Source organism: Heliconius melpomene, chromosome 1 (genome assembly GCF_056956725.1).
Source record: "Heliconius melpomene rosina isolate 202511_hmr_F chromosome 1, ASM5695672v1, whole genome shotgun sequence".
Classification (NCBI taxonomy): Eukaryota; Metazoa; Arthropoda; class Insecta; order Lepidoptera; family Nymphalidae; genus Heliconius; species Heliconius melpomene.
Genome location: NC_140389.1, coordinates 16,508,209 through 16,536,091, shown reverse-complemented (window position 1 = coordinate 16,536,091; position 27,883 = coordinate 16,508,209). Strand labels below are relative to the sequence as shown.

Below are 27,883 nucleotides of genomic sequence, written 5' to 3'. Positions count from 1 at the left end.
CAGCCTTATTTTTTCAATTTAAGCGAAACTGCAAGAGCAACACTTTAAAAAAATAATATTGTAACAGAATTTAAGTCCGCAATTAGTTTCCCAATGTTTTAGAGTATATTTGGTGTATTTTTTATACCCTTTGATATATATTTCATTTATAGAAATTCGTAATATAATTACATTATTAGATCAACTCACTTGATAACTATTATAAACTAAATTTCGTCAATTTAAGACTTATACCCCTTTTTGTTAGAAGCACAAAAGTTTATAAAACGTTTGTTTAAAATTTAATAAATGTATATATGGAATAATAGAAGTTACTTTTATATAAAGTATTTTTTTTAAATTACTGTACGTAAATTTATGTAGATATAATATGATATTAATTGTTTAAATTTGTTTCAATTCATATAGTTCATATTATTTTTGTTTAAGTAGACATTTACGGGATTATCGGTTGGTAGTATCGATGTTAATGATATATTGGCACCCAACATTGGATATTGGATACAAGAGGTAGTTTTACCACATATATTATTCAACATAAAGCCAAAGATAAAGTCAAAATACATATTAAATCCTTAAACATATACATATAAATATGTATTTATATAAATTTATAAGTAATTTTAGATTAAACTAGTCAAAAAGAAAAAAAAAATATAACAATTAAGTTCTTATATGATCAATATTAAAAGCATAAAGACAGTCCAATTAAAGTCGATCTATTACAACTAAAGGGATTATCCACAGCGAATAGAATACAGTGATTGAGTTACATTGGTTGATCAACATACGGTGACTAACATTTGGCTGCTAATATTGAACCACCAATATTGGTAAGTCAACATTAAAGTACCAGCAAATGGTGACCAACATTACTAACACTGAATGCCCAATATTGGTTAACTTACATCATTGTGGGGGTCTGGTAAAACTGAAAGGCTGCTCGTTGGTGACCAAGTTGGCTTTTGGCGCAGTCGTCGACTGACCCACGCCAGCTTCGATGTTGGCAGCCGACGTCCTCATATCGTCTCTTGACGCTCTATAAAATAATAAGTTTCAGGAACAACAAATTTATTTTGAAGAAGTACTTTTATGAAAAATGCACTTATGTTTGATTGTATGTGCGATTGGTTCAACAGAGTGAATTAAAGTGATTAACAGATAACTGTAATGGAACTGTAACCTCTAAGCGAATTATTAAATCCATATTATGATTAAAAAAAATGAAAAGAAAATAGCAAAGTAAATATTGATAACAATGGCACGAAATGTGACGTCTAATTTGTTTACAACTCTTATCTAAAACACTTAGCAGAATATACGTTAACTAATTGATAATTCTGCTTTTTATTATTTACATTAAAAGGCGATTAAAAATCAAAATTGACTAAACATATATTAAATAAATAATTAAATCTGATATCACTGTGAGCACAAAACAACACAACAATGTGAATGCTGTGGAGATACCATCTCTTCAATTCGATTTTCTTCGTAGGATATGCGGAGTCAGTTTAGCTGATCGAATCAGCAATAAAGAGATATACAGGATGGCAGCTTCTAGCGCGGATCTCACGGTAATAATGAAGAGGAACGTGTTCCAGTGCCTTAGCGATGTCGAGAGAATGAGTGACGAAATAATGGCAACAAATATTAATGAACTATGAGTGAGTGGTAAGAAAGGCAAGGGAAGATCTCGGTCAATGTTCGACAAAAATAATGAGGACCTTCGGAGATTGATAACAGTGGACGAGGCGAAAGAGGTATGCAGAGACCGTAGCATTTAGCGCTCCGTTCTCTCTAGGTACCACGCTAGGATAGAAAGATAAAAAGAAAAAACTACCATGTAATTCCATGCAAAGCGAAGCAAAGCAAGCAATACAAGCCTACTATCCATGAGTTTATCATAAACACAAATTGCCCTGGTAAGAGCACTACATAGGGCACACCATTTTGATTTTAAAGTCGAAAAAACAAAACCTAATAATACAACACTATCAGTTACAACATGCAAAGTAAAGCAAAAGTTTCGTCATGTATGTTTGTGTGTGTGTTAGCGTGTTTGTGTGTGTGTGTGTGTGTAAGTGCGTGTGTTGTGTATCCAACATAATACGAAGCAAGCAAGCGAGCCGCCTGTGACATATGATGAGTAACGTTTATTGCCTTAGTTAGGGCGCCACACGTCAGGATCCTCCATGAGGGTGACGGTGTGGTCCTGTGCGGGCGGGCCGGGGGGCGTGGTGCCGCCCGCCGCCATCGCGGCCATGTCATCCCGCGTGCCCCTAGCCCGTGCCCCGAGTCCGTTAGTAATGTACACGCAGTAGTGACGACACGAGACACGTTGTTAATGTTTACGTGTCGCGTACACGTGCGTGTGTGTTTTGTGAATTTATTGTATAATTCAATATAATACATACTTTTTATAATCGATTTGACTATGAAAATCAAAAGTCGAGCTATTATAGTTTAAACGGTTTTTTTACGAGAAACATGAAATCTCAAAAACACTAAGAACCCCTAATTTCGAACTTGTTTTTGTATAATAAAAAAAATATTATCCACAAAATACACACACACACACAAACGCTTATCTTAGAGTTTAAACATGTTAACACAGTATAAACACACATATTAGGAACGAATAACCCTTTTGACAAATGAAGATATGAATATATGGAGGTCGTATGAAACTATTTCACATTTATCAGTTTCAGTTTTTAATTAAAGTTGGGTTCAAATAAATACTTATTTAGAAAACGTACAAGAATTTGAACATAGCGGGATTTGAACCCGCGCCTCTTGGTAACTGTCCACACTTAAAAATTTTAAGATGATTTTTCATGAAATTGTTATTTTGCAACATATCACCTTCATTCAGTCATATCCTCAAATGTACAACAATTTGGACAAACAATATAAAGCTTATATTCAATAAGTACTATAATATAATATGTACTATAATAAAGTCCAATACCCGATAAATAAAATGTTTTTATATTTTTAGAACAACATCCATTAGTTCCGATAAAACGTAACAAATTAAAATCGATTGATTAGTTTTATGTTTCTCAACATTACTAGAACGATAAGAGAGCCTTTTTAAAAAAGGAATATATAAAAATATAGATTATTTATAAAGTTATAAGAAAGAAAAATCGCAGTTTTAAATATTTGTTAGTGTACTACACAAAAACGGTGACGACCAATATAGATGAAGCTTTCCACACTGTATTAAAAACTGTATTAAAAAAACATAATTTTAAAAAATGTTATCAAGTTTTGAGTTAAAATATTAATTTTCTTTCAAAAATTGACCTATAATTATTTATATGAATATTTTATATATTGAAAATAAACTTACTTCCTTCCCAGTGCCATCATGCCGTACAGAATGCCAGTGCCGAATATAAGACCACTGCCCAACCACGTGGAGGCACTGAAGAAGCACATGAAGAAGGGGGGTAGCGCTAACCTGTAAATAAAATATAAAATTAGCTTCTTTTTAGAGTACTTTTATTAGGCGGAGCTGTAACTGTGTAGTAATAATTTAATGTGTGATAATTTAACCGTTTTTCCGCATAGTAAGGTAGACTAATGGAAAATGAATTCCATTATTTTTTTAGCTTCTCTCTGTATCCCGCACATAGCACAGAAGACAGAGGAAGCCTGGGAACTTAGTATTAAGACATTCCGTTTCCCACTTAACGCCCAATTTTAGAGAATTTGAACGGGGGCGGAACTCAACGTTGTCTCAACAAAATAATAAATAATTTAAATTTTAATATTCCTCTATAACTCCATTATGAACATGAAACTAAGTAATTATACATATATCAGGTGACATTATAGTATGGTACAGTTGAGCTGATCAGTTCATTTCTTCTGGTGAATAATGTATTTCGGTTTTTTAGCTCATAATAATCTTGAAACTGTAAACGCGACTGATTATGGGTTCAATCCCCACTCGAGGAATATTTAATATCTTCATATGTTCGCCTCCAGAATTCAATGGAAAATGGGTAACTGTCTTAACACTAGGTTCCCTCACCCTACCCCCACGGTAGGCTGTGCTGTGTATTAAATAAATATTGCATTTCTTGAGTGGAAATTGAACCAACACCTGTCGCGGTTACAGTAACACTTTGTGTCACGATATGTTATATTATTTTTTGTAATCTATACTAATATAATAAAGCGGAAGAGTTTGTTTGTTTGTTTGTTTGTTTGTTTGTTTGAACGCTAAGATCTCTGGATCTACTGGTCCGATTTACTATGTTTTTGTTTTGTATGAAAGCTGCATTCTTCAGAAGTGCTATAGGCTATATAACATTACATTACATATATGTACTAATATATTTTAAAGTACTTTCTAATTTGACATGCAATTTATTCTGCCATGTTAATAACAACCGTCGCGTCGCTACGCAACCGTTACCGCGACATTTTGATATTCATCCTTATGAAAATAAATATAAGAGTCACTCTTAACATTTTATCTAGATTGAAATTATAGTTTACTGTATAACGTTCTAATAAATAATTAAGAAGATGTCACTGATTCCAAATGACCTAGGCTACGGGCGGCATAGTATGACCGACGCGAACGGGTTTTATAATTTTTCATACATTTTCGAATTATTGTAAATTTTTATGTAATTATTTGCTGTTTATAATTAATTTAAACTACACTTTGGTTTTCTTCTTATTTTATTTGATATTGCCCGCTAAAATTATCCTATTTAATAGAGAGAAATATTTAGTTATTTCATAGAGTAGATATCTATGTACCCACGCACGGAAAATAGTAATTTTTCTAATATTAAAAATAGCTATCCTTTAGTTACTTTTAATCCTTTTGTTGGTTCATTTCAATAACTCAGATAATTTTTTCTAATGATATGTCTCTACTTATTATTCTTTTTGATTATTTAAGCATATATTTTCTTACTAATTCTATTGAAAATTGAGAATAATTTCATGAATATATTTAATAAATATTTTAATAGTTGAAGCAGGCGTAGCCGCGTCCGGGTCCACTAGTAAATTATATTCAAAGAAGAGGAAATTAAATATGGTATCAATTTTACATCTCCAGTTGTTGATTAAAAGAGTAAATTATCGAACATGTATGTAATTAAACTCACCCCATATACATAGCGGCCTTGTTCCAATACGGCCTCGTCTCAATCTTATCAGATAGTGCCTGTACGTAATCTATGCAGAAACAACAACAGGGTGCCTCGCATACTATCACCAGGAAGCCCGCCAGCATCTGCCATACACCAGCAATCATGCAATCCACATTGGCGAATACTATACTGATGCAGTTGAAGATACCCATGAATATGGCGACTGGAAAGGAATGGAATATTTAAGTTTTACGTAAAACTTTCAACTTCTTCAGTAATTACGGGCTATTTTAACATGCTAAGCGGTAAAAAGCGTGCAGATACAATAAATGTTTTTTTGTTAGCATAGGCAGAGGGAGTCTAGTGTTAAGACTTTCCGCCGAATTCTGGAGACATTGTTTGTCTTTAAAGGGAAGTATAACAGGAAATCACAACAACCAACAAAAAAGTGACAAACAAAAAATACATTAGTTTGATACACACACAGTATATTAATTAAATAATGACGAAGACGACATCGTGACGCAGGACGATTATACATGGAAATGTTCTTAACATAAATTTGAATGTAAATAGAAATAATGGGGCACATTATGTTAATAAACAAGCAGAACATAAACATAAGTAATATTAATATGTGTATTTTGCACACTTTGAGGCAGTTGCGCCGCAGGTGCATAAACATACGACTGTAAACTATTATGGGTTTAATTCCCTATCGGGGGAATAAAGTATCTACTATTTTCATTTCGTCGCTCAGCCGTCGACAGAAACTGAGAAATGGATGTGTCTTAAAAAAGTCTACTTTTACAGGTTTTTTTATTAACTTTATTCCATATATTTTGTGGCAGCAAGGGCACAGGGGGGTGACCGTAACGGGATAGCTATATGTCCACGTCTTTGCTCTGGCACAACGCAAAATCCTGCCGTTGACTTCTGCCACTAAACACGCAATACCACGAAAAAATGGGTGGCAAGTGAAGAATCGAGTCTCCTAATACTATGTTCCCTCTGCTTACCTTGCAGTGTGCAGTATGTAGTTCTTTGCTTCATCACAGTGGAAAAATTTAATATTGAAATTGGAACCCACAACTATAGTGTCCACAGGCTACAGAAGATATCTCACAGCGCAAGCATTGTAGTGATAATGAAATCTACAGATTTTCCTTCTTAATGCCGTTAATGTAGTGTTTTTAGTTTTTGTAAGTTACACATCATTTAGTTAAGTATTCATATTGCAATCCTAACAGGAAATTAGGAAAAAAATAATTACCATACTAAATAAAAAACTATAAAGAAAACTATTGGGTTTATAATAGTTTACAATGTTGTCAATACTAATCTATATAAATATAAAAGGACATCTAGTGATTGACTGAGGTAAGACGCATGCACAGCCGTATCTGCTGATGGTAGAAATGTGAAACAAAAAAAAACATCCAAGAAAAATAAAACTGTCTTTTTAATACTACTTAGAGACAGGGTAAATAAATATCTTTTTCAATTTACAAATTTGTTTCTTCTCTTTCTTTATAATATTTCAAATATATATCAAAGTTATCTTTGTCTTATTTTTAATTTTAAAAAATTATAAAGTGATGTCAATCCTTTTTATCAACTTTAGTAAACAAAAGATAAAATTAGGTCAAGGTGTAGTTTACCCTAAAGAAAATAAGATTAAATTTTATGACTTTAAATCAATAATTTAATGAATAACAATACTTAAAAGGTATAAAGAAAATGTTTTTGACTGTATGTGATAGTTGTGGGTTCTATTCAAATGTTAGCATTTTTATAATGATGTGCATGTTCAATATAATCATTTTTAAATAAAGTAAATAATTATATCATCTTTGGTATAATTATTACTATTTATACATAAACATTCTTCTGGAGATTGTGCTTGTGGTGCCACAACAGCGTCAAAAATAATAAACATTTATTGCAAAGATATTTATGATTGACCATTTGTGTCTCAAGACTATATGATTCATAAGTCTGTAGAGACTGTATAATTGAATTTGACTTTTAATAATGTATATTTTAATAAATTTCATATGTTGGTAAAAAAAAATACCTTACTATTATTGTCTAATTATTGTAATAAAGGATACTTGTTGAGTCATTGTGACCAATTGATTTAAAGGATGTTGAATATTATACAATTTTTAGAGAAGCAGAAATACATGCTAATTATAAATATTATATAATGATATAATATGCAACTATACCTTTTATTTTTGTATATACAGATTTATTTTTAGCCAACTTTAAAAAAACTACATATTTTATTTATTTACATTCTGTAAGTAAAATATAATGTTTCCTATATATAATAAGTATTTAATTTTTAATAATATATATGCCTTTTTTCCCCACAATTTTTCTTTTACCTACAAATACACCTTTCTCTTTTAGGTAATAGTTAGGACAATAAGACCTGATAAGATAAAGAATCAACAGATCTCCTAGTCCGAATGTATCGTATTTATGTATAAGATAATCACATTTTCGAACATATATAGGCAAAAAGAGAAAATGATACATACGTGAACTGCCAACTGTCCCCAACCCTCGGGCAGCGTAGCGCATCCACCAGGGAACGTCATCTTTTTGGGCATTTTCTGGCCCTGGCCGGGCCATGAGCATATTTATTTTGTCTGCCAGCGACTGTAATACATGACTTCATAATTATATATCCAAATGTTACAAATATATAATTTAAAATTAAAAAATCATTATATTTTACCATTTTCGGAAAATCAATTCACTGCCTTGTCAGCTGTCAGATATATTCTGAGTGTAGATAAAACATATAATATACAATGTGACAGCTCAGAATACAAATACAGAATATTATAATTTTATGACTGTTGCAGTATAAAATTGTATTTATATGCATGCTCCACAAATTTAAAATACTTTAAGTAAACCGTTGGTGAAATATAAAATTTTATATCGAATAGAAAATTATTATATTGTTTGAATATAATATAATATTTGTCTTAAAAACGGGTAGTAATGAAAACTTTCATAAAATATGAAACGAAACGTATTATATGTCGAATGTCGGTCGGCTTTAGTGTCGCGTTCGCGAAATTTTTAGAGCAAGTTTTAGGCAAAATTTCTCTCTTGTTACAAGATTGACTCACATTTTTATAATTAATGTGTAGAATTGAAGATTGACCCAAAAATGCAACCTACAACTATGCTTCCAAAGCTTACAGATACAACTCAAACTATGTGAGTAACTTCTAATTTAAAATTGCTTAGATTATATTTTTAAGAAACTTTTCAGACTTTAGCGTAGGCTCTTTATTAATATACAGCAATATATTTGTGATATAAAAAAAGAAAATCACATAAAGTTAAATATGATATAACCTGTTCCATTACATAGAGTACTGCTTGAATTAAATGCTTTGCTTCAAAGCCTTATGTGGATATATATATATATATATATATATATATATATATGTACGTCACTAAAATTTTACCATCAATTCAATGAACTTATTTTTAAAGTAATATATTAAATTTACCTACACCTCCTTGAAAATAATTTGTTCAAAATTTCAATATTTTATTAAAGCATCCATTATTATTTTAATACCTAATGGACCCATTAACATAATTTTCATGTCCACTCAGATCATTCTCAGAGGGAGATGGTGTATGTAGCTCTGAGATCTATGCATCTGATGTAGTGGTCACCACCAATGCCGGTAGTCATAATCATGGAAGCTCCAAAGTGAAATTGAAGAGCCTTGTTGATTACAATTGGGAGCCCAAGTTTTACCCTGGACAGTTATTGGCTGTACATATCAGTGGAAAATACTTAGCTTACAGTATAAAAGGTATGACATGTGACTTAAAATGTATATTTTGTTTTGCAAACGTAAATGATATAATTGTTCTATTAGCATGATTTCCATATATTTGAATAAATGTGGTGATTGGTAGTTAAAATGCAATTCTGTATCTCTTATTCTTCCTACTTAGAGCCAGAATTATAGTATTTATTCAATGTGTAAATATATGCAAGTACTTTTTTTGTCAAAATATTTTAGTGTTTGGATAGTAATGTAAATAAGAGATATTGCTTGTTGATTGAGTGATCTTAACTGTGAGTTTATGAGAAAATAAAAATAGTTTGTTCCTTCAGGTGGGATCTTCCTGCAATCATTATATTAACATTGAAATGTTGTCTCACTTTGTCACAATAGCCTCAGTACAGATATTTCATTTTATTTACAGCACCCAATGCAGCTAACCCTGGCACATGGAATGGTATGGTTCGTGTTGTGTACAACCCTGAACCAGGTATTGATCGGAGAACACTCATCAAAGGAATGAAGGGAGAGGTAAATATTTATTACTTTAATATTATAAGGTTCTTAATTTGGGGAAGTGTTAGTTCTGCAAAGGTTAAAAGTGAGATTTTATATTAATAAAAAATAATAATACAATGGTTAAAGTAAGTATATAGATTTATTGAGTTTGGTAGTAAGGTATAAAGTACATGCATTAAGTTATTATTGAGTTGTCCACTTGATTTATCCGTTTATACAAAAAAAAAAAAGAAAATCCTATATACAATAATTATACACAGGGGCAAAATGAAAGGAATACAAAAAAGGCCTATAGTTTTTTAATTACTAGATGTTTTGTATGTTTGTCATTTTGAATTGTACAATTTTTTTTAAATCAAATTTTCTTTGCGAAGGTCATTAAAAATCATAATCAATATCTTGTTTTGCTTCTAGGGAATTAATAGAGCTTGAATATGTTTGCTCATGCTTCTGTTGAAATTTTTAATCATTTCTCGGGACAAATTGTCCCACTCTTCAATTAGCGCCTATTTAAACTTCAAATTCCTGGAAGATGGAATTCTGTCCTGTTCTGTCTGTATTCTTCGTCAAATCATGTCCTAGACATGCTCTATCAGGTTCATGTCTGGAGATCGTGCTGGCCAGTCCAATTCAGTAACTCCGACTTCATTATGGTAATCACAAACCACGCGAGCACTGTGGGGCCGTGCCTTATCGTGTATAAATATAAAATCTGGGCCTATAAATGGGACAAAAGGCAATACATGAGGTTCCAAAATCTTGATTATACATATATCAGTGTGCAGTTACGGAACTGCCATCAATTATGACCAAAGCAGTGCAGGCAGTTAAAGTTATGCCACCCCACACAATGAAGGACTCTCCACGGTATGACACTGTTTCGGTAGAATTTGCTTGATTATATCGTTCTCCCCGATACCGATAATTTCTGTTGCATTACTGGAAAATGCCAATATGTGAAATGTTATCTTATGCAAGGGTAATCTATATATATAAAATCGAAAGCTTACTCACTCATCACGAAATCTCAGAAACTACATGTTCTAGGAATCTGAAATTTTGCATAGGAGTTACTTATAGGTGCTCGCTAAGACGGGAATTTGTAATATTCGACTTCTAAGGGGTTGTTTTTGGGGATGAAAGTTTGTATGAAACTTCGCTACTATAAATACTAGGAGTCTCAAATTTTGCATGGACGTCACTTATAGGACGTAGAACTCGTGGAGACAGAAATTAATAATAAAGTAGTTCACGTAGGCGAAGCCGCGAGCGGGCCGCTAGTAGTTTATATAAATGAATCACTTGTTCTATTACTCAAAAGTTGTTGTTTGTGTTCATCTAATTTTCTCGCTTCTGGAAATTAGACAAACCTTGGCGTTGAGTTACGCCACTCAATATGCAATGCCTACAGAATTCAACGGAAAGTGCGGAAAGAAAGTGACTTAATGGGAACAGAGTGTCTTGCCACCAGGTTCACCAGGTTCACCATGTTATGTGCAGGATACAGCATGATATTAACAAATAAATTGTTTATTTCAGGTTCAAGACTTAGCCTTTGCTCATATTCCTAATCAAATTGTGTTGGCCAGTATTGATGAGATGGGCAACTTTTACATTCATGAAATTGAGGTCACTGATAGTGGTCTTCGGTAAAATATTTAAATTATGTAGCAAAACCTTGAAAATAATTAATCTTAAAAATCATTATAAAAATTAAATTAATATATTGACTATTCATATTATACATTAATTTAACAATGTTATATACAAAATCGTAGATAATAAATTGTAATTTGAATTTCTTCTGTTTTAATTTTTTTATATAAAATTTTACTTAGATATTCAAATTGAATACTCTTAAATTAAATTATAAGCTTGATTATTATAGCCATTATAATATTCTTTAAGCTTCGCTTATTGTTACACAATTTTTGTTTTTTAATTCCATTTGATATTTTTTCAGCTGCACTCTGTCATTGGAAGTGCGAGAGGACACAGGTGTGGGTGGCTCTACACATAGGGTAGTGTGGTGCCCCTACATACCTGATGAGGATGACGCGCCTGATGACGATGTTGCCAGGCTTTTATTGACTACACATGCTAATCAGGGTATTATTAAAAAATATATTGTATGTGTAGCTTGTTTCCATTGTCAAATGGCAATTACTTTGAATTGTGTATCATCATATCATGACATCCTATGTGTGTGAGGTAAATCCTAAGTGCATGAAAAAGATAGTTATATAGATTTTAGCCTTGATTAGTCATAGTATATGGCTATGTCATTCTGCTGTTCTCCTTTGAGTTTAATACAACGCAAAATTTTTGATAATATCTATTTTTTTATAATTAGCTTGTTTGTGGTGTCGCTGTTAGCGGGTGCGATTGGCTTAATTTAACTCCAACCCTACCATAGTTGGGGTTAAATTAAGAGCTATTTATTAATAGGTTTGATTATGTTTAACGCGAGCGTATTAGACAAATTAACAGCAATATTACTACGTAATCCACTTTATTAAAATTAGTTCTTAATAGTATGGTGCATACCATACTGTTTAGTTTTTAACAGTACGGTGGTTCTCGTTGGTACTAGCTCTATCTGTCTACCCTGTTACACGCGGGATAAAGTCTAGCCTCGAAGAGATTTCCTTACAAAAACATTTTTTATACCCATTCCCAATCCCCCTACCTATTGGAATGTTTTTTGAGTGTGTTTATTTCCATATAGGCCTTGTTTACGTGGAGAATTTCATACAATGTGTGGCGAAAACGAAGCATAGACGGTTGTGTTTGTTGGTTTGCGTTGACTCAGAAATTTAATCCTTGCAGCTCGCATGTGGAACATCCGTGCGGTGGTGTCGCTGTCGGGGGGTGTGGGCAGCGGGGGTAGTGGGGGTGGGGGTCAGGTATCGGCGGGCGGCGCGCTGGCGTCGGGCGCAGGGCGCTGCGCAGGCTCACACGCGGGCGCCGTGCTGGCGGCCGCCTTCTCGCCCGACGGCACGGCGCTGGCTACGGCCGCCGCTGACGGATATGTTATGTTCGCCCAGGTTTGTATTCTGTTGGCTTAGTGTAAAGCTGACGGAACATTTCTTTTAGAATGTTGGTATTTGGTTTCATATTTTTTTACTTTTAGACAACTTACCGACTGACTTTCCACACCCAGTGACGCAGTAAAGACTATTCTTGATTAACAGTAATACTAATCTTACAAAAAAAAATTGACCGATTCACATAATGCCCAAACGAAACTGTAGGGAAGCACTAAAAACATCATGATTCCTATGAAAAAGGGAAATAGCAGACGTTTCCATTTTACTTACGCACGTTCTATGTACGTGCAATCAAAGTTGTATACGACGACCACTTGCCTTGTACTTGTAATTTTTCATACTTAAATACGCCGTCGTATCGTAATAATGCATACAGTCAGTACAGTCAGTCATTCAACAACATTTAAATTATTTCTATTTGCTCTGGCACCAAGATATAACGATGCATTGAGTCGAAATAATGTGTGACGCTAAATAGACAAAAAATCTGTAGTAATAGTAGTGAACGAGACAGGTCGTAGATCCAATTCCCTGCAGAGGAAATGAAATATTTGATAATTTCACTTACTCACTCTAGTAATGACACTAAGCGTGGTATTGAGTTCCTCCATTCAACACGTCAGGCCTCCAGAATTGAGCGGAAAATGGGAAACGGAAGCTCTTAATAGAAATTGAGTACTCTTAACACTAAATTCCCAGGTTTCTTCTGCATACTCTGTTATTTACGGGACACAGTGTGATGCTAAAAAAATAATAATCCTTATGTTTTATTATTCCTTTCCGCCATTTGTATAATATGTTATTTCATTTCATTTACATACATTTTTAGGTGTACATGAACAATGAGAGCAGCCCCCGCTGCCTGCATAAATGGCAGCCGCACGAAGGGAAACCCTTAAGCTGTTTGTTTTTCTTGGACAATCATAAAAATTATAATACTGAGTAAGATACTTCATTATATAAATTGATATATTTTCTATTATAGCTATTGTTACTAGCTATTATTGCTGACCAGGCTGTTTTTAACTAAGTAAAATTAGTCACGGCCAAGATTGAAATATCGATAAAAGTAAGCCAGCATCAAAATTAAATATAAAAAGTAAATTTGATCTAGACTAAATCTATGTATGAACCCTTGCATTGTCAATAAAAGATTGATAAGATCAGATTTGTTAAGTAATTGTATTTATCAATATATACTTTTATTCTAAAGACAAATAAATTTTACATTTTTAAATAGAAATTAATAATATACATTTAAAAAAAAATTAAAAAGAACACTCTTCCGGTGGTGGGACAAGGGTCAAAGTCATCGGTAGCTAGGACTCCAGAAAGAGTTTTTTTATTATTTTCAATTTATTAAAATTTACAAAAGTCAATGTAACGAAAATCTCACTATATGGTCACTTTGCCATTGCTACCTATCAATTTGGTTTCAGCGTTCAATTCTGGAAATTCGCCGTCACAGGAGCAGACAACAACACATCGATAAAAATCTGGTCCTGCAAGTCCTGGGATTGCCTCCAATCTATAATATTCTCTCCGTCTCTCACTGATGACACCCTGGGTATGAAGGCGATGCTGGACGCCAGTGCCAACTACCTGCTGCTGTCGGACTTTAAGACGAGGTGCCTGTACGTGCTGAACATGGCTCGTGACGGCCAGGATAGTACGGCCTACTGCAAGAGTATTTCAGAGTTTTTGTTGCCCTATCCCGTCTTGAGTTTTTGTATTGTTGATGCTGGTGAGTTTTGTATTAAGTTAGTGTTGAAATGTGCTTTGAATTATACTTGATATTGGAAATAGAAATGAAAGAATATATATAATTATTTTATACTTTTTAAATTGTATCGATGCATGCAATTTTTGGGACATGGCGTGTGGAGTGGTTTCTTGCCAGAGCATGGTAATGCAAATAATTTACTTCCTCGACTGTAAATCGAATCCACAATTGTCGCGTTTACAGCTAGACTCTGGCTACCCTACCCTACTTTGTGCAGGATACAGAAAACCATATAAATAAATCTGGTTTTCTTTATCTCTGCACTTGTATATAATTTAACAATTTCTTTTAAGATGAACAACAAGTTAAATGCGAGTCAAGCTGCGACGACCCCTACCACAGGAACGGGTCGGGCGGCGACGCGGGCGACTCACCCGAAGACTATGAGATACATCATGATGTGAGTTTATTTTTGCAAACTTAATTATAATATATATTTTTTTATCCTCTCATGTCAATAGTAGGGGCTAAGCTACAGAGAAACTTATAAAACTTACGCATTCAAGATATTGCATATTAAGTGGTCTACTTTTATGCAACCAAATAACATAAAAACAGAAAATACGCAAAGTAGTGGTTTACATCAAAGGGATTAACATTATATAATGAAACCTATATTAGCGCATTTACCAAACTTTTCAGCTTTATAATATTAGTATATAGATATCCTTTTTGTTAATACCGTATATAATGTCAAAACTATATTACGCCAACAGGAGGAGGTCGTGGGCTCGTGCGGGGAGTGCGAGGAGGGCGGTAAGCGAGTGCGCGTGCGCCTTTACATAGTGCAGCCCAAGGGCCTGCAGGAGGGCGAGCTGGTGTACGCGCCGCCACACCCTGCACATGCCCCGCTACAGCCTAAACTGCGAGGTGGGATTGTATTTTTAGCTTCTTCCCCCTGGCATCAATCCAGGCTACCATGGTTAGAGAGTGCCATCACTCAATAATGTGTTTTGTGTTTGAGTTTATTTTTATTAGGTTGAACTGTAACAAACTATGTAATAAAATCTAAGAATCTGTATTTGAACTACTTGTAATAAATGTATCCTCATGAAACTTGGCAATAATATGTAGCTTATATATTATTGTATTAACGAGCTGGTGTGATGATGGAGCCTGAGTATTAGAACTCTTCAGAGGTTATTAGAAAACCATTCGAGATTAGGCTTATACAATTTATAGATCCAAGCTATTCTCATATATTGTGTGATTCTATTCTTAAATTATTTATTGAGACACACTGATTTTAATGAAAGAGACAAACTATTCATAATAATTATTATTAACAGTCTATTGTAATTTATTACAATTAAATTACTAAATTACTGTAAAAACTCGATTAACCGGAGTAATTGTTGTCGTTGGTCATTCAGATATTCGAAAATCCAGATAATCCAATCAATAAAGAATAGCTAGTTTTGTGCATATATAGCAAAATTGCTATCAGTCTATTAAAAGCAACAAGTACATATTAACGAAAATCAACATGTATTCAGAAATTATTAACATTTTCCACATTTACGTACATATAAATTATTAGGTTATTATTTTAGGTTTCATTGTAGTAGGTTGTATAAAATAATCATGGCGGTCGATAATCCGGATAATCGCGAATCCGTATAACCGAGGGCCGGTATAATCGAGTTTCTACTGTATTCTTATATCAATTAATTATTTATCTACTTGTATATCATTTTTTTCTATTGAACATTAACTTTTTAACATAGAATTAGAAGATCTAACCCTAGAAGAGGGTTCAGAAGCGAGCGCAATGCCGTCCAGCATCCTACAACAGCAAACACAACAACTCAAAAGTCTTCTCATGAGGTCGCAGGTTTGTATTCAAATATAAAATATTATTTTTTCTAATAACTAATAACCTTTCAAAAGCACTTTTTGATCAATCGTCAAATTAACATGTCAGCAAGGCAGTACTGCCAAGAAGCTTGGCAGCTTTAAGTAGCTCGATTAAAAATATCTAGGGAAAGCACTTATTCATTCACACATCCTGCTGTGGCAAGACATATTGGAGCATTAAGTTTCACACAATACACAAAGTTCAGAATTTAAGGGTTTTGTTCAGATACTGCTTGAATTTCCTCTTTAGACATAATTACAACATATTATTATAAATGATTAGATTTTTTTATTTTACGTTTTTATCGTTTCAGACTCAACCAGGCAGTTTGATTGGTCAACGTCCAGAATCACCTTCAACTCTACCACAATTGAATCTTATGACCCCTGATGCCTTCAGGTACGCCTTTATACGGAATAAATGTAACTTCATTATAATTTCACACTGGGCGGGGGAATTATATTATAATTATTTTATTTTCTTCTCCCGACAAAAGTGTTGAGCTCCGCCACTCAAAATGGGGCGTAAAATAAAGAAAAGATATCTTAATATTAAGTTCACTCTCTATTACTGTACTGCAAATAAATTTGTAATAGTTAATATTGATAATCATCTAATTGACATCTGAAAGAGAATTTGATTGTGCTATGACATTTATTTAATAAAATTTCAAAGTTTTGAATAATTATGTATTATTCCACAGTTCCCCAGGCAAGAGGGAGGATGACGACCCTCCTCTATCAGCTACACCAGAAATTATTAATAAGCCCAGAATGTCTACTGGAGGTACAATATTTTTTTTTCATTATTTTCACTTTATTTTAACAAACAACAATTAATTTGTGTTAATTCAGGAGAATGTTACAAACAACTTATAACATCCTCCTGAATTAAGGTGTAAGTGAAATTGAATATTCACTCTTCATCTTAATTTTATATTAAAGTGCAAATTATATTAAAATTGTAAATTAATTTAGAAACATATAAAAAAATTAACTTAACGGGACCATTCCAAAGACGCTGATTTGAGTCCTACTACCGTTTTATTTTTATGTTATACCTATTTACCTTTTTTTATTGTGTTCATAAAAAAATCTTGTTAAAAAAAATTCTTGTTAATTCTTGTTAATTCTTGTAAATAAACTACAAAAAAATAATTAGATTTTTTCTCAGGTGTGACAGAAGATCAAGTAGTACAAGTGGAGGGTAAAACCTCTGGAGGATCGAGTCCCAGTCGTGAAGTGCAACAAATAATGTCTCATAACGATCATCCATTCTATAAAGATATGGTAATAATATCAGTATTTTTTATTCTCTTTTGGCTTGTGCTATTTTATTATGGTTTATCTTTTATTTAATAGAAATAATGAAACTATATAACATATTTGATAAATGGACAATCCAACACAAATATTTTTTAATTCAATTTAATTACTTCTGAATTTTTCGCGTTCAACTTATTACGAGTTCGAAACATTGTGATGACTTTCACGCAACACGGGAGTTTGTCTTACAAAAACTAGAAAATGAAAATTATTCATTTCCCCAAATGATAATGTAAGCCACAACCATCGCGTTTATGTTCTGATGCTGACACACTTCCCTACAATAGTCAAAATTATAGAAATAAGTTTCTATCTTTCTTCTTTATCTTAAGTATGTATATTGATTTATTTATGTATATGGATTTTTTTATATACAAAAATGTATGTTTAAGATACTACATGGTCAACCTGGGTAACTTTGATAGATACGGACGATATTTTACACTATATCTATATCTTAAAATTTAAAGCACATTGCAAAAGTGTTTCGGTTTTACTAGTGTTCTCATATTACTTTCCAAGTTTCAGTTCAGTTGAAAAGGTCTCCGGTCTATGGACCGGATTATTGTACGGATAAATGATCGAAATTAGTTCCGAGGTCCCACTGTCAATGTTACCCGAATCAAAGTTTTAGTATTTTTTTTTTTGTTTTATTGCAAAAATTGTGGTGAATAATAAAAATATTTTATGTACCTGAATGATGAAGTATGCATATATATTTTCAGCTACATCCTTGTAGAACAAACAGGCTTGTAAGTTTTTTTACATGTTTATTTTCTTATATGTTTTAATAATATTTAAACAGGAAGAGGAAGAGGAGGAGAAGCAAGTGACCCCACCAGGGGAGCAGGCGGCGGGCGGAGGTGTGAGCGAGCCGCTGTTCGCGCCCGAGCTGTACACTTCGCCCGAGAAACCTAAGCTTACGCATTCTAGTATGGTTATTTTTAATATTTCATCTCCTTAATGTTTTTGTACTTCTTTGATCTTTTCTGGAATATAAAAAAATATATCCATGAAGAATTATTAGTCATTTGAAACATTTTTAAATTATTTAAAATTAATGGCTTTTAAAATTTTATTAAAATATTCTAACAATATCTTAAACTTGCAGACAGCGAAACATCATGGCCGCAAATATCGCTCGCTCAAATAACCGAAGCGAACCAGCGCAAAGCGTCCAGCGAGAAGTCGAGCACGCAGTCGCTTAGCGCCCCGCTCTCCACCGCCATAAGCGCTCCACTCAACGCCCCTTTAAGTTCTTCACTCAACGCTCAATTGAGCACTTCGCTGAACGCTCCATTAAACACTTCGTTCAATGCTCAATTAAATACTGCAGTCAAGGCTCCGTTGAGCACTTCGCTTACAACACCTTTAACCAGTTCGCTTGCAACGTCGCTTGGGGCGTCTGTTCCACCCGCGGTTGCCGTCCCCCTCCCTACTCCTCCACCCGCTCCTGAGCGAATTGAGCGAGTTGTAGTGGATGAAGCTACCAAAAATAAATTGGAATCTTTGGAACAGAAATTGGATAAGTTGACTGGTAAGTTATTTTATTTTTCATGTTACCTGGGAACATAGTTAGTAATAGTTAATACTCCGTATCTATTAGACACTTCCGTTTTTTACCTTCCGTCTCGTGTTTGTCTAGTTCTTTTTGTCATTTTTGAAAGCATTGATTGCCTTTTGAGTGGTAGAATTGTTTGAAACCTGATGTTAAAATTTATGATATATTATGTATATATTTCTTATTTTTTTCCATCAACATTTTTTATAACGACATCCATTTATTTATGATTATAATTGGGTGTTACATATTTATATAATTGATTAATTTATTAAAAAATAATAACTTCATTTTTTTAAAAATCAATTACTTTTTGTATATTGTTCATACACCTTTTGGATATGGATTTCGTAAAATTATAGAGACAATAACAACCTGCAATGAATTATAGAGTATAGTTAAACTATTTCTATATTCCATGCATCCCTGCTCTGGTTTGTCTGGTCGGTAATACATAAAACAGAGCGTCTCTCGGCCCACCTGCATATTTCGTGGAAGTAAATAAAAATTTTTTGTATATATTTATTTACAGAAATAATAACAAACCAATCGCGTGAGCTGCGCTCGCTGCGCGGCGAGGTGTGTGTGCCGCGCGCGCAGCTGGAGGAGGCGTTGGGCGCACACGGGCAGCGCGCCGCCGCCGCCGTCGACGGCGCCATGGCAAAGGGGTGAGCATTGCGACTTTCTTATTTCATTTGCTATAGCCCCACAACAACTTTATGAATCAACATCACTCCCCGCAATGCGTATTTTAGGGATAAACTTTAATAGGGACGCCCCCACTACCCCGCGAGCCCACTCACAACGACACACATGTCACTTATGTCATTAACTGAGTCAGTTTGTGTATGACACACACAACTATTTATTTGTGATTCACAAACTTCATAAGTGATTTGTCGGGCTATACAATCAAATGATCCTTAATGATCATGTCCTTATTATAAATACTATGTAAATATAAATGATATTCCTTTAAAGGTAGAAGTTTTATCATTTAGAAACGATTATTTAAAAGTAACAATCTAACTTCTAATCAACTAAAAATGGTTTACTACAACGCTTTATTTTTTTTTGTGAAAGTTTCTTCATTATCACATATAGTCACTTAATAATGAATGTTAAAACAATTTTTTAGAATGGTTTTTCTTAAATATGTGTCTTGTATTCAACTTTTTGTTTTGTATTTAAAATACAAATATTCATTTGAATTGACAAACCAAAATTCCGGAGATATTTTGCCGGGTGGTGTCTTTATTTAATTCATGACGCCTGTAAACAGAATTCTAAATGTACATACACAACATTCTATATATTAAACGTAATGTACATAACTTCCAGATGGGAGCGTATCTCCCGTCTCGGCGAAGCAGCATCAGCAGCGGCAGCGGCAGCTGCTGGTGCTGGTGCAGCGAGAGCTCTGGAACCGCTGGCACACGCTTTACAACACGAACTGGCAGCTAAAATATCAGCTACTGACAGATTGTTACATGATAATATTGAGAAACTGGCGACTAGCAAGGTGATTATGATCACGTTGATATATTCATATTTCTTTCTAAAAATTCATTCCTCATTCGGTCATCCATTCCAAACAGGTAATCATTCATACATTCAGTCACTGCTACACTTACTACAGAGTTTTGCTACACTTTTTTGTATCAGCTACATAGTCCGTAGTTTTGGATAAGTCTCACTCTATCAGTATTAGTCTCAGTCTATTAAGGCACCCTATTATAATATTTCCATTAAGACATTTCCGTCCCTCATTTTTCACAACTTAATTGATACACAATAGAATTGAGTTCAATTTGATTGATATGATATAAGAAGCTCTATTTATTTTACTCAAATACACATTAACAAATGCTTGTTGTTGTTTTAACTATTGCTATAACTTCTAATATATTCTAACAGTAAAAAAAACTTTAAAAACTTTCCAGACGGTAATGGAACGGCTGAGCACGTCAATAGCAACCTCCCTCACAGAGATGGTGCGGGAGTCGTTCAGGGCGGCGTTGTTCGAGAGCGTCGTTCCCGTCATGGAAAAAGCGCACGCGCAGATATTTAGACAGATTAATCATACATTCCAGACTGGCACTAAGGAGTGTATGTGTTTTTTTGTTTATTTTTTAGTTTCACGCTTTTTCTAGCTATAGCAGAATACGCTTAAGGTAACCTAGTGTTAAGGCACCCCATTCCCCATCTAGCTATGAACTAATAGTTTTTTAAAGCAAAAAGCGTTAAGGTTAAAAGAATAAATACAATTATTTATAGGCGGATAAATTTGTTACTCAATGTTTTTAAAGATAAGATACAATTCCACTCTTTTGCACCTCACACTCACCTCACTCGTCTAGTATCTTTACGAAATCCACTGTTGTGAACAAAATTTATGACGATATTTTTTACTTATACATGACAAATCAGTCGTCAGATCGTGGCCGTAGGTTAGGCTTTCTGAACTTCTAACATACAATCTGTGCAACCTTCTACAGCTAACTTTAGAGTGTTCACTGAAATGTCGAACTTACTATATAACTAGTACAATAAGAAATCGTTAATTTCCAGTCGCAGCCAACACAGAGGCAGCAGCTCGTGCTGCAGCGGAACGGGGAGGTGCCACCGCAGCGGCCTCTCTGCTTCGTGCTTTGGAAAGACACTCGGAAGTGCTGGCTTCCAGTACGGTGGAACCGCACCGGTATGCGCATCAGATAAAAGAAGTTGTTCATGGGTATGGATGTCATTTTTGTAATAATAGATTTAAATTTATTTTTAATCTTTTTTGGTTGAATGGTCTTTTCTTAGGAAATACTGGTATGAAATTGCTTTTTGTATTGGATACTTCATTTATCGAGGAACACTGTAGCCTTATTACATCAGTTTCGGTATAACCCACTATATCCTCGGTAAAAGATTCATTTCAAACCGACAAAATGCAATACAAAATTTATAGTTATTACTTGGCGAATAGATAAGTGTATATCGCAATTTTAAAAAATTGTGAAAAGTTGTTTATGTGTTAAAGGTTACCGAATTAATGTTTTTATAAATATGCCTTGAGAATGAAATTCTCGCTCCAGTCTGTTTCAAAAGTATCATTGTCACAAATAATTTAATATATTGTATTTGTATAAAATTGATTCTAAAAAAAATCCCGCTAAGTTTCTTGCGCCGGTTCTTTTTACGCATTAACTTTGATGAACTGGTGGTAAATTATATGACGTTCTAAAAATAAAGCTTGTAACTTCTTACTTTGAATAAAATCACTTGACCAAGAAGGCAGACCCGCAGGTCCTAACTAAATAAATATGCTACATTTCATTATTGTTTAAAGTTTTAATAGGTTAATCCTATTATGTATTAAAGTTTTTATTGAGAAACATATTTCTTTCTTTCCAACAGAGTACTAGAAAAGGAGGTGGTATGGTGGCGCGAGCAAGCGCGCGCGGTGCAGGCCTCGCGCGCGCACTCGCCCGCCACGCCCGCTGCCGCGCCCTCCATCGCTGACCGGCAGGTACGCGGGTTCGAATACTATCGCTTTATTTATGGCACTTTTTATTATTACTTGACTTAGAAATTATTGTTGTTTTAATGATAATAAGAATTTTGAACTCATTAATGAACTCGGTTTTTTTAGTTAAAGTTTGTATTAGGTAGGAAAGTATATTAGCAAAATCTCTACATCTACTACAATCAGTTCATTTCTAGAACATACTTTAAAGAAAGAAGATAATGTCTTTATATGATATCAAACATAATAATACTATGGCTATAGTACTTTATAAAAATATAGGTAGATGAACACTGTATTATATTAAAGAGATGAAAGGGTACTCTTTGTAAGAGACACACTCATACATTATTTTATATTTGATAAATTATTGATATATTTGATAAATTCTTTTTGCGTTACTGAAATAAACATGGTTTGATGTAATGGGTGACTTTTAATATTAATCGTTAAATGATCATAGATGTTTTTGTATTTAAAACATACAGCAATATTAGTTTTTATCACTCAAAACAAAACCCTCTATATAAAATTGAGTGATAAGTGGAAGAACTCAATACTGTAATTCCAACTTTTTTTAATCAATAGTATATTTGTGACACAATCTTATAATTAATGAAGCTTAAAGTAATTTTGTAAATCTATATATTTTTTTTATTGCTACAGTTTTATTTTTTCCTTACAGAACAATTCGTCAGTTGAGGTAATAATTTCACTCGTTTTAATATATTCATTATTTAAGTACACAATAAATATTATTTAGACATAAATAGTATAAAAATAAATATTTTTTGAACAATTTCAGAGAACTCGTAATACCAGAAACTGTGTTCAAGAGTCATTGACTTTGCTCAGAGTATATATCTTATATTGATATTTTTTGTGCAGTACTAAACTATGAATATATAATAAATTGTATGAGTATATAGAATTTTATAATAATTTATTAGGTTTATAGTGATTTAGATAGATAATTTCGTTTTAATTCTTTATTAGCTACTGTTGTTACTATTCAAGTAAACTATTTAGTGTAATTAAAAATTAGCTGTAAAATGTAAAAGATGTACAATATACAGAGAGATATACTAATTGACAACTGCAGGGAAGATTGGATTTTATAAAAGGTTTTGTTAAGGTTTTTATGTAGTATTTAAAATTATTAGAGAAAAAAAAATGAAATTTCGTATTCAAATATTATATATAAATTAAAAAACAAAAACTAAATTTACAAAATAAAACAGTATTTTGATATAAAATAAATTTAAACAAAAGTAAAAAAAATACAACTAAAGTAAAATATATATCAACGCCGGACTTTGCCTTTGCCCATTGATGCTAGAGCATAATAAAAACAATTCATATCCTCGAGTGGGAAACTCGAGATCGGACTCTGTCCTGTCATCCTGTCAACCTGTCTCGTTTACAATCACACTTTGTGCCTCTAAAGAGACTCAGGTATCGAAAAAAACTGTTAGAGAAATAACACAGTCTGCCGGCTATACTACCTATTCCTATTCTTGCGAAAAAAATGAACGATAAGAGAAATATGGTAAGTTTTATGGGCGACATGCGAGTACAGATTTCTGCAAATATACTGTAACGTATATTGAAAGTGCCCAAATTTTAAGAAGTAAGTGCCCAATTTTTTTGTTTTACATGCGCAAGTTTGCATGAACGTGTGTTGGGGCATTGTGCGCAAGTTTCAGTATCGTTCTACCCACCGACAGGCATGGAATTCACGATATTTGTAGAATAATTTATAATTATTTACAAAAAATAATCATATCTTTGGCAAATAAAAAATAGGGACTACCATGACAGGTATAAAAAAAAAAAGCTCATGTGAGTTTTAAGTTTTTTTGTCGCTAAAATAAAGCCAACTAATGGTATTGCATCATCCATAGCATAAAACAACACAGCCGGTAGCTCACTTTCATGAAATTATATTTAGTAGCTCGTTGCATGTACAAATACCATTAAAATGACATTTGTGCAAGCATGCTTGAGCCGTTTGTTGTTATCTCCGATATACGTGTATTTGTATAAGTCTCCGCTTGCACAAGCATATCGTTACGTGTATGGCCAGCTTTAGTACGAATACGACGATTGATGTCTCCCACAATAAAACGAGTTGGTCTACTGGCTTTAAGAGCTGCATTTAAGAGTTATCATGGCATTACGTATATTTATAAAAAACACCTAAAACATTTAAAAAATACAATAGGCGACGTTTTTCAAATGGACTGCTGCATCAATTTTTGTTCATATATAAAAACTAGCGGCCCGCTCGCGGTTTCACCCGCGTGAACTTTATTATTATTAATTTCTGTCTCCATGACTACGTCCTAGTGACGTCTATGCAAAATTTGAGACTCCTAGCATTTGTACTAACGAAGTTTCATACAAACTTTCGACCCCAAAAACAACCCCTTAGAAGTCGAATATTGCAAATTCCAGTCTTAGCAAGCACCTACGTCCTATAAGTAACTCCTATGCAAAATTTGAGATTCCTAGCACTTGTAGTTTCTGAGATTTCGTGATGAGTGAGTGACCTTTCGATTTTATATATATAGATTAAACGTCAGGAACATCACATGTGGAGCTCTAATAGCCCAGCTTAAGTAAAAGAATCTCAGTTTGATGAATATCTTTGTTGACGTGTAAAAACAGAGACCAGACGAAGATCGAAGATCATATATCTTTAGATAGAAATTGAACATAAAGCGTAATCTTATAACAAAATACTGACAATCTCAAATTTTCGCTCAATTATCAATAATTTGTTTATGGATTTTTTTAATGCGCTAATAATCTTTGTTTCTTTAAATAGATTTTTCCCAGTAAGTAGTCGGTATAATGAACGCCGCCCTGCCCCCCAGATGCAGGTGAGCCAGATCCAGTCGCTGCTAATGAGCGGCGACGTGAACGGCGCGTTCCAGCTGGCGCTGTCGGCGTCGGATCTGGCGCTGGTGGTGGCGGCTTGCCGCGCGGCCGACCCGGCGCGCGTTTTCGGGCCGCCCGCGCGCCTCAAGCAGCACGTGCTGCTGTCGCTCGTGCAGCAACTTGCCGCCGACATGACCAGGGACACGCACCTCAAGCACAGGTACACACATTCATAATAACACACCCAATCACGCCTATAACTATAATGATTTTTTTTTTTTCAATATTAATTTTCTAACGTAAAAATAACATTTCACAGGTACTTAGAAGAAGCAGTCATGAACTTAGACACAACTAACCCTGTCACCCGGGAGCACCTACCCATAGTGATCCGAGAATTACAAAAACAAATCTTAAACTTCCTGAATTCAAACCCTGGACACGCCCTCAGCAGACAGTTCCGAATGCTACTCATGGCTACCGATTCACTGGTGAAAAATACTGTTTGACCACGGCCCTGCTGCCACTGCCCGTGCCTATACCGGACTATAATACAGTGATAATGACGCTATATGATAGTGAACCAGTAAACATGATAGTGATTAGTGATTAGTGATTGATGACTCTGATGGTGCCTCAGTACTATCAATTATAAAAAAGTCTGATTGTTTGCTTTTTGCTGTTTTGACGTACCTATATTCTAGTGTATATGACAGGTGCCTCATATAATTATATTTATTGTGATGTTTTTTTAAATGATTCCTATTATTATTGCTATGTCTATGAATGAACAGTAAATAGCCATAAGTTAATATATAATCTCCATCTTATATGATTAATAAATAAAGAAATTGTGAACTAATAATGAACAAAAATAGCTATTATAGTCATCAGTATTGAATTTCTTATAAATATATTGTGAAAATTAATAAAAAACTTTTTTATCGCTTGTTGGTATTTTACATAAAAAAAATTATGCTTTTATGAATATGTTTAAAAACATTATGTACTAGCTTTGACCCCTTGGTCAAATGAAAATAACTATAAATTCTATTGGACATATAAGACATTTTAAGTGCTGTAGGTACATTGGGCTATGTGGAAACAATTAAAGTGATATCATATGATATTGAGGCCATCGTGGCGCAGCGGGCGACGGTTATGGGTTCGATCCCCAATCGAGGAAATGAATTATTATTTATTAATATTTTAATTTCTTTGCTCTGGCACCAAGGCGAAAAGCCCGGCGTTGAGTTCCGCCATTCAACACGCAATGTCTCGAAAAATTTGGCGGGAGTGTGGAACGGAGTGTCTTAGTACTAAGATCCCAGGTTCCCCCTTCCTTTGTCATTTTATCATCACAAGAATGATGTCTTGTGAAATTGGAATGCATAAAAAATACGTAAAGGTTCTTAATTTCAGGATTTGAACCTGTACCTACTCTGATAGAACATTGCAACATCTGGACTAAAAGCATAATATGACAAGTTGAAAATAAATTCTAGTGTTTGCCCTATAATAGGTATTTACCTGATATTGTATAAGTAAGTCAATGAAAAAGACTATGTAACATTATTACTATATATAATAGTATATATAAATATATTTATTAATAATATAACTGTATTGTTAGTATAATGGGAGTGTTGATGTAATTGAAATATAAAGTTTATTAGATTTTTCCCAAAAAACAATGAAAAGTAGTGTAATATAATATAATATATAAATAAAGTGCAATTTTCTAAGTTATGTCACTTTCATATAGAGGTGCGATGTAATATATGATGCTATCTATATTGCTTTAACAGCTTATAATTTTTTGAAAAAAAAACTTTTACATCTATTTTAAAGTTTGATCAACACTTCTTTTATAGACTTTGATTATTATTAGACTGGTGTTACTTTTGAACATCATATATAAAAAAAAGGACTTGCATTTTTTAATGCAAAATCTATTTCATTATATTATATTGTAATTTATATGAGATGTATGTATATTATTAATAGTATTTAAATGCTTGATTGAAAAAAAATGTTTAGTTTATTGTAATATGTGCTTTGTTAGTTATTTTTAAAATTAAACAATGAATACTCAACTATTCAATTTGATTATATGTATTTGTTTTATTTTATTTAAAACTCCCATTCATAAGTAATTATTTTTGTGTAATTTTATATTGAGTTAACCCAGCGGTCTTGAGTCAATATGGATAACTAATGATTTTTATTTAAACTTAAGAGATTTTTTTCTCCTTTTTCTTTATTTGAGTATGATGATGATGCTTGTACTTTTTATTTGCAATTCACACATTTATATTCTTTACGGATACTTCAAAAAATCTAAAAGAAAAACGCACTACCATCAATCGATCAATCCCTCCCCTAAAATGTCCCATCCTTGAATTAAAAAGTGAAAGATGCCTTGTCA

General features: G+C 33.4%; 2 protein-coding genes across 4 annotated transcripts; one reads left to right on the top strand and one right to left on the bottom strand.

Annotated features, from left to right (window-relative positions):
• Window positions 1-854: 854 nt before the first annotated feature.
• On the bottom strand, window positions 855-7,968 carry fwe (calcium channel flower). Of its 2 annotated transcripts, XM_085192642.1 has the most exons (6): window positions 7,879-7,968; window positions 7,679-7,799; window positions 5,145-5,352; window positions 3,362-3,472; window positions 2,164-2,282; window positions 900-1,039 (listed from the first exon to the last, which is right to left on the bottom strand). In XM_085192642.1, exons 1-5 carry the CDS (start codon window positions 7,879-7,881, stop codon window positions 2,165-2,167), a joined length of 561 nt encoding a protein of 186 aa, XP_085048768.1. In that variant the 5' UTR covers window positions 7,882-7,968; the 3' UTR covers window positions 900-1,039; window position 2,164. The 2 variants fall into 2 exon arrangements, with proteins under 2 accessions (XP_085048758.1, XP_085048768.1); XM_085192632.1 differs by lacking the exon at window positions 2,164-2,282 and having other exon boundaries at window positions 855-1,039.
• Window positions 7,969-8,179: 211 nt separating this feature from the next.
• On the top strand, window positions 8,180-27,573 carry LOC146541781 (enhancer of mRNA-decapping protein 4-like). 2 transcript variants are annotated; one of them, XM_085192607.1, is made up of 24 exons: window positions 8,180-8,372; window positions 8,781-8,986; window positions 9,387-9,493; window positions 11,021-11,130; window positions 11,445-11,590; window positions 12,311-12,528; window positions 13,361-13,473; window positions 13,971-14,275; window positions 14,608-14,714; window positions 15,031-15,184; window positions 16,042-16,148; window positions 16,486-16,571; window positions 16,876-16,958; window positions 17,346-17,461; window positions 18,303-18,429; window positions 18,609-19,034; window positions 19,591-19,726; window positions 20,400-20,580; window positions 21,002-21,167; window positions 21,630-21,792; window positions 22,464-22,575; window positions 23,258-23,275; window positions 25,452-25,675; window positions 25,775-27,573. In XM_085192607.1, the coding sequence occupies exons 1-24, from the start codon at window positions 8,323-8,325 to the stop codon at window positions 25,962-25,964; spliced, it is 3,651 nt and encodes a 1,216-aa protein (XP_085048733.1). In that variant the 5' UTR covers window positions 8,180-8,322; the 3' UTR covers window positions 25,965-27,573. The 2 variants fall into 2 exon arrangements, with proteins under 2 accessions (XP_085048733.1, XP_085048742.1); XM_085192616.1 differs by lacking the exon at window positions 23,258-23,275.
• Window positions 27,574-27,883: the final 310 nt, after the last annotated feature.